The following is a 6284-nucleotide window of genomic DNA, read 5'->3' as shown; positions in this document are numbered from 1 at the left end:
GCAGCCCCTGGCTCCCTGCAACTCGGGAGCACTCACTCTCAGCCAGAGCCCTTCCAAGGGGAGGCCTTGCCTGCCCGGCCTGACCAGTGTGGGAGCTGCACGCATGGCCCCACCTCTCCCCAGGAGGGCACTGGAAAGGAACAGCACAGTGGGTGGCGGTCCCATCCAAGGTGGGTGGCATCCCGTCTGGCGCTTGAGGGGGCCCCGGGCCAGCGGCTGGCCAGGAGACGCCGTTGGCCAAGGGTGCCGCGCATACCTCCGACAGTTCCGCCTGTGACTCCGGAAGAGAAGGTGGCCATGGTGTGCGAGTTGGTGAGCCTGGTGGCCGCAGACGACACGTGCACCAGGCCCGCGGCGGCCGGCACGGCACTGAACAGGGACTGCAGCACAGACGAGCTGGCCACCGAGCCTAGGTTGGCCTGCAGTGACATGGGGCCCAGGGTAAACTGCGTGCCAGGAGTGAAGGTGCCCAGGAAGGGGCGGTGTGTCTGGGCAGAGGGCGCGTGGCTGCCTGTGGAGGGTGCTGCCGGGGCCAGGCCCGGGCCGTTGAGTAGGCCGCCGGGGGACACAGCGGTGGCCGAGATGAAGAGGTTGTGGCCATGGGTGAAGTCGAGTTCGCGGTCCCGGCCTCGGCTTGCCTTCGCCCCGGGCGGCAGTGCAGCTTTGTCTGAGGCCCCAGCCAGCTCGCCGGTCTCACGGGCCTTGCTGGCCTCACCCTTCAGGCTGCCCAGCCCATCGGGTGGCCGCTTGCTCAGGAAAGGGTTGGCGTCGGGGCCACCAGTCTCCTTGCCCCGCTGGGAGGGGAAGCCCAGCCCGGCCATCTCGGGGGCTTTGTGGGCGAGAGAAGCACCGTCGCTGAAGCTGTGTAAACTGAGGTCGGCAGCCAGGGCCCCGCCCAGGGTGAACCCGTTGGGGGTGTTGGTGCTAGGGCTGGGCCCGTCCACCCCAGCCAGGGAAGCCGGGAAGCCCTTCCGGGGGTGCGTGGTCCCCTTGGCATCGGGGGCAGTGGCTTCCTCCAGAGCGGGCCGGAAGGCAAACAGGGAGCTGGGGCCGAGCACAGAGCTAGCCTGCAGGGGGCTGTCAGCCGCCTTGGCCAGACCCAGGTCCGAGATGGGGGAGAAGGTGGACTTCCACTTGCTGCTGTTGACTGGCTCTCCAGCTGGTGTTGGCTTCCGGCTGCCCAAGCTACCACCTGGTGGGAAGGAGGGCACAGGCCTTTGAGGCCTAGCCAGCGCCACCCAGAAGTCACGGTGCTCATGTCACTCGGCACTAGGGGTGGGGGTTGGGGGAAAGGCCAAGTGGCAGACCTGGAGTGTGGGGCAGGGAGGTGTCAGGACGGGGGTGCCTGGACGGACAAGCAGACACAGGGCAGGCAACACCAGAGGCTCTGGGGTCAGACACTTCTAGGTGGCCCCTGCTCTGCCAGGGGAAGAGCCAGCCCACACAACCCTGCCACGCTAGAAGGAGAGGTTCTGGAAACCCGTTGTGGCTCCTGGGTCTCCAGGGCAGGGCCCCTGTGCAGGGTGGGAAGGTGGAGCAGGATTGATTTGGCTGAGCACCACAGGCCCAGGGCCAGGGTGTCCAAGGATGCGGGTGGCCGGGTACCACACGATGCTCACCATTCTCCAAGGTTTTCGGGGGAGATTTGCTTTCTAAAGAGATGGTTGCAATTTTTCTCTCAATCCTAACAAAGAAAAAGGAGAGAAAGATTATCCCCATTTCGAACTGTACCGCATGCCCGCCAGTGTGCAGCAGGAATGTCCTTCTTAAAGAGCACCTGCTGAGAGTCTGCCCACCTTTGTTCTCACAAGCCAGTCGGAGACACCACCCATGTACCCCTCTACCAGGTTAGGGCAGGTCGCCTGCCCCAGGAAGTACTGGGGGTGGGGGGGGGGGGGGGGTGTTAGGGGACACGAGCGCACCTTCTCTGGCCCTGGCCCACCTCCCACCTGGGAGCTGCCTGGGACCTCCTAAGGGTGTGGGCAAAGGGGGGAACTTCTCCAGGGACCCTCACTCCAAGTCAGGGGTAGGAGCAGGTGCAACAGAGGGTTCTCTGGGGGGCTGGGCCCTCGCGTTGCTGCAGGGCGCCCGCCCTCCTTCCTTCCCACCCAGGGCGGTGGCTGAGCCCTGCTTGCCTGGCACTGCCTGGCTCGTCCTCCGAGCCCGGCTCCTCGTCGGATGTCAGCGGGGAGTAGTGGGCCCCGCTGCTCGGGCCCAGGGGCCTCTCTTTCTTGAGTACAGGTGGCTGGTCCGGGTCCTGGCAGGGGGCTGGCGAGCTCTTCAGGGAATGCTCGGGGGAGGAGATGGCCGTGATGGCCAGGGGCTGGTTGATGTTGTTGACCTGAGAGAAAGGGCAGGCAGTGACTTACGTGGCAACAGGGAGCCCCGAGGACCTGCCCACCAGTGTCCAGGGCCACTTTACCCAAACCCTGGTTGCCTCCCTGCCCTCCCATATCCGCTCTGAACCCCTCACCCCTACCCAAGAATCTGCCCACGCCCCCTCACCATAGAGTTGAGATTCAGGGGGGACCCTGAAGACTGTGTGAAGAGCCCAGCGACAGAGGAGGGGGCCCGGCGCTTGGGGGACACTGCGGAGCTCAGGCTGGGAGTGCCGGTCGATGAGCGCTTCCTGCGACCCCGCTTGCGGCTGTCCTGCCCATGGCCCTGCCCACTGTCCCCACGGCTGGTGGCCAGGGGGCTGTGCCTGCTGGAGGGCGAGGGCCGGGCACCACCTGTGCCAGCCACGACGGTAAAGACGATCCTGCGCTTGGCCTCACTCTCGGGGTCAGAGAAGCCTGTATCACTGGGAGCATCAGTGAGCGGGCCCTGGGAAGGGCCCCCGAGCCGGGGGCTTGCTGTGAGCTGGTGGGCAGGGGAGGCTGGGCCAGATCCTCGGGCCTGGGCCAACAGGGAGGGATGCTGCGGGGTGGAGCTGCGTGAGCTCATAGTGGCGAAGAGGCTGCCAGAGCCCGAGGACTCATCGAACGTGGCGGGCTCGGGCGCTGACACCACAGGCGCAGGGCTGCCTGCCAGGGCCCCGCTGACGGCCACCGAGCCTGCGTAGAAGCCTGTGAGAGGGACAAGCGACTTGGTGAGACCATCACAAGTCAAGATTTGTGCGAGGGGAATGTTCTGCACCACTCGCTGTGCCCCAACAACAGTGCAGCTCAGGGGTAAGCGTCACTTATGGGAGACTGCCTGCCTGGCCCCACTGCAGACATGGCCATGAAAGCAAGCCATACAACGCAGGGAGAGGGGCAAAGCCAGTGAGTGAGAGGGGCTCTCTGTGCACCCCAGCCTGCAGCCGTGGTCTTGGAGCAGTGGTTCTCAACCTTCCTAATGCCACGACCTTTCATACAGTTCCTCATGTGGTTGTGCCCTCTCCCCCGAACCATAACATTATTTTCATTGCCACTTCATAACTGTAACATTCTGCTACTGTTATGAATTGGGTAACCCCTGTGAAAGGGTCGTTCGACCCCCAATGGGGTCATGATGGACAGGTTGAGAGAACCTGTCCTAGAGGCAAGCTATGCAGAGTGGGGAGTGGGGGTGGAGAAAGCGTCGGCTAAGGAGAGGGGCTCCGTGCAATGGTGCATGCTCGCCAAGTCGATACCAGAACATCCAGAGGCCATGTCCTAGAGGCAGACCCGGGGCAGAAGCAGGGCCTACCTGCAGCAGCCAGGCCCAGGCCTCTGCTTGTGGCCGCGCTGCCCGCCACGCCATGGGCATTAGCACCAATCTGCTTGTCGAAGGTGGAAGCGTCTCGGCTCGGGTGCACTGGGCTGGGTGTGTTCCTCTGTAGGGGGAGAGACTAGGCGTCACACCAAGAGGGGGTGGTGGTGGTGGGAAAGGTTGGGTAAATGCAGGCCCAATGGGAGGATCAGGGGTGGGGGGCTGCTGGAGGTGAGGGGACAGCAGAGGCCTGAGTGGCCGGAGATGAGGACAGAGGTGGCCCCTGTAGTTTCTCAGGGGTCTGGATGTGAGGGCTGGGCCCAGGAGGCTCTGAGCAGGAAGACTTGCTCTGGCCAAGAGGCGAGGCAGAGTGGAGCCGAGTGGGGCACACGCTGTGAGGCCGAGGCTGTGAGTGAGGCATGAGGGGTGAGGAGTTGGGGTGTGTGTGTTGAGGATGTGGGTGGTGAGGAGGTAGCAAGCGTGCAAGTCCACATGGAGATGTGCCAGCTACAGCGGGAGGTGGGGCGGGCGGGGGTGGAGGGTGCGGGACAGGAGGCTCTCCTCAGGCGCAGAGGGGGCTGCACACCCAGTCATTCTGGGGATCACCCCCACCCCCACTTAACCCCAGTACCCCTGCACCAATGTGCGCCTCAGCAGACCGGGCTTCAGTGAGGGAGGGGAGCTTCTGAGGGGGTCACAGGGCCCAGGAGGGAAAGGCCCATCAGGGTGGAGCAGCACTTACCGCCCGCTCGGCCCGGCTGGGCAGGACCACACTGGCCAGAGGGATGCTGACGGGCAGTTTGTTGGGCTGCACAGTGCTGAGGGGGATGCTGACGGGCAGGCTGGTGATGGGCTCGCCGCCGCTGCCGTAGGAGCGCTCCTTCACGCCCTGTGGCAGACCAGTCATGCACACGTGCCAGTAGTCCCAGCCCCGCCACCCAGGCAGTGCCCACCCCCGCGGTTTGCAGTCCATGCAGAGCTGAGCACACCTTCTCACCGCTGCCCTTCTCCCCTGCCATCTGCGAGGCCGTGGGAGACGCGGGCCGGGGGTCCTGCGGGCTCAGTCTGGCACTGCCTGTGGCACAGGGGCTCTGGTAGCTGAGGCCATTCTCCCGGATGTGCTCCGCTCTGCAATGACCAGCGGGGTGTCACTCTGAGCCTGGCAGCCTAGTAAGCAGTCCGGATGAACCCAGCCCCCACGCCCCCTGCTCAGGCCTTACCGTGGAGGCAGCTCGCCGGCAGCCCCTCTCCCATGGGCAGAGGGGTCCTGGCCAAGGTGGCGCCGCAGCACGATCTTGGCCGGGGAGAGGCGCGTGTAGTCGGGCAGGGCCAGGCTGGCCAGCTTGTCCACTCGGGCCCGGGCCCCGTGGCCAGGCGTGCAGGGCACCACCTCCTGGTCCAGGGCTGAGGCCAAGTACTGCGGCGTGTTCTGCTTGGACGAGGGCCGGCTGAGGGTGCCGTGCAGCTCGTAGCCTGTCCCGTGGCCATTCATGGAGAGCTCAGGGCTCAGGCTGCTCAAGGGCGGCAGTGAGAACCGGGCGCAGTCCAGCTCCAGGGGGAGGCGGCCCGGCTCGGTCTCAGGCTCCCGGCCTGGTGCACCCTTTCCGCGCAGGTGCCCGGCCGGTGCCTCGTCCGCAGGCACATACGACTTGAGCTGCAGGAGCTCCTGCTGCCGCTGGCTCTTCTCTAGCTCCACGATGCTGATCTGGGAGGGAACGTAAAGGCAGATGAGGAGGGCCGCCCCCCAGGGTACCCCAACCCCCAGTTACAGAACCAGCTACGTGCCCCCAGCAATGCCCAAGGGTGTCCTTCCACCGTCCCAGTCAACAGTGCAGAGGGAAGGGACTGCAGGCTGAACTGCTTGTGGCTTTGACCCTGTCTGTTAACAGGGCTCAGCTCTGCCACAGTTCAGGAAACCTGGTGGTGTGTAAATGCTGTGCTGCTAACCACAAGGTACATGGTTCAAGTCCACCAACTGCACTGTGCCCTTGCCAAGATTTACACCCCACAGAGAGTGGCCACGACTCAAGTCAGGACAGTCTGGATGGCAGTGGGGCTGAGATTTTTGTCACACTACTGAGGTCAAAAGGAGCAGGGGGCCTAAGCCTCTGACCCGCAATACCCCTAACCCACAGTCTGGCCTCCCCTGGAGCTCCATTCACCTGCAGCTCCAGGCAGCGCCGCTGCTTCTCTGAGATCTGGCTCTTGAGGGCCTGCTTCTCCTTCAGCAGCTTCTCCAGGGACAGGGTGGGCCAGTCCAGCTGCAGCTCCTCACAGCGGGCCTTGAGCTGGGGGCGGGACCGGCACCGTGTCAGGCAATCTGCACTACTGAACAGGTAACCCTGCTTTCAGAGATGCACGGCACCCACAGAGCCATGGGGAGTGGCACTGACTGCTCTTCACCAGGAGGCTGGTCCTCCCTGCCCCCCTGCCCCACGCACCAGCTGCAGGCTCTGGCCCTGCAGCGCCCGGTTGTCCTTCTCCAACTGCTCTGTCTGCTCCTTCAACTGCTGGTTGTGTGCAGAGATCTCCTTCTGCGCTTGGATCAGGTCGTGGTAGGTCAGCGCCTTGACACCCAGCTGGGGACGGACAGGGACACAGGTCGACAA

The 6284-nt window shown here is 64.6% G+C and overlaps 1 protein-coding gene across 1 annotated transcript in view; it reads right to left on the bottom strand.

The window, feature by feature from the left end:
• The window catches only part of DOT1L (DOT1 like histone lysine methyltransferase), a 28467-nt gene that overhangs the window by 1819 nt on the left and 20364 nt on the right, over positions 1–6284 (bottom strand). The window contains exons 16-25 of the mRNA XM_030888291.2: positions 6117–6284; positions 5838–5963; positions 4896–5380; positions 4665–4803; positions 4418–4564; positions 3673–3799; positions 2506–3068; positions 2136–2341; positions 1620–1684; positions 257–1192 (exon numbers count right to left, since the gene is read on the bottom strand). The exon at positions 6117–6284 is cut by the window's right edge and continues 10 nt beyond it. Of these exons, the coding sequence (XP_030744151.1) occupies positions 257–1192; positions 1620–1684; positions 2136–2341; positions 2506–3068; positions 3673–3799; positions 4418–4564; positions 4665–4803; positions 4896–5380; positions 5838–5963; positions 6117–6284 (2962 nt within the window). The remainder of the gene's footprint in view (positions 1–256; positions 1193–1619; positions 1685–2135; positions 2342–2505; positions 3069–3672; positions 3800–4417; positions 4565–4664; positions 4804–4895; positions 5381–5837; positions 5964–6116) is intronic.

Source organism: Echinops telfairi, unplaced genomic scaffold (assembly GCF_000313985.2).
Source record: "Echinops telfairi isolate 266 unplaced genomic scaffold, ASM31398v2 ScPeMD7_7459;HRSCAF=8497, whole genome shotgun sequence".
NCBI lineage: Eukaryota > Metazoa > Chordata > Mammalia > Afrosoricida > Tenrecidae > Echinops > Echinops telfairi.
Note: the sequence above shows the minus strand (reverse complement) of the source record. Positions and strands in the feature narration are given on the sequence as shown.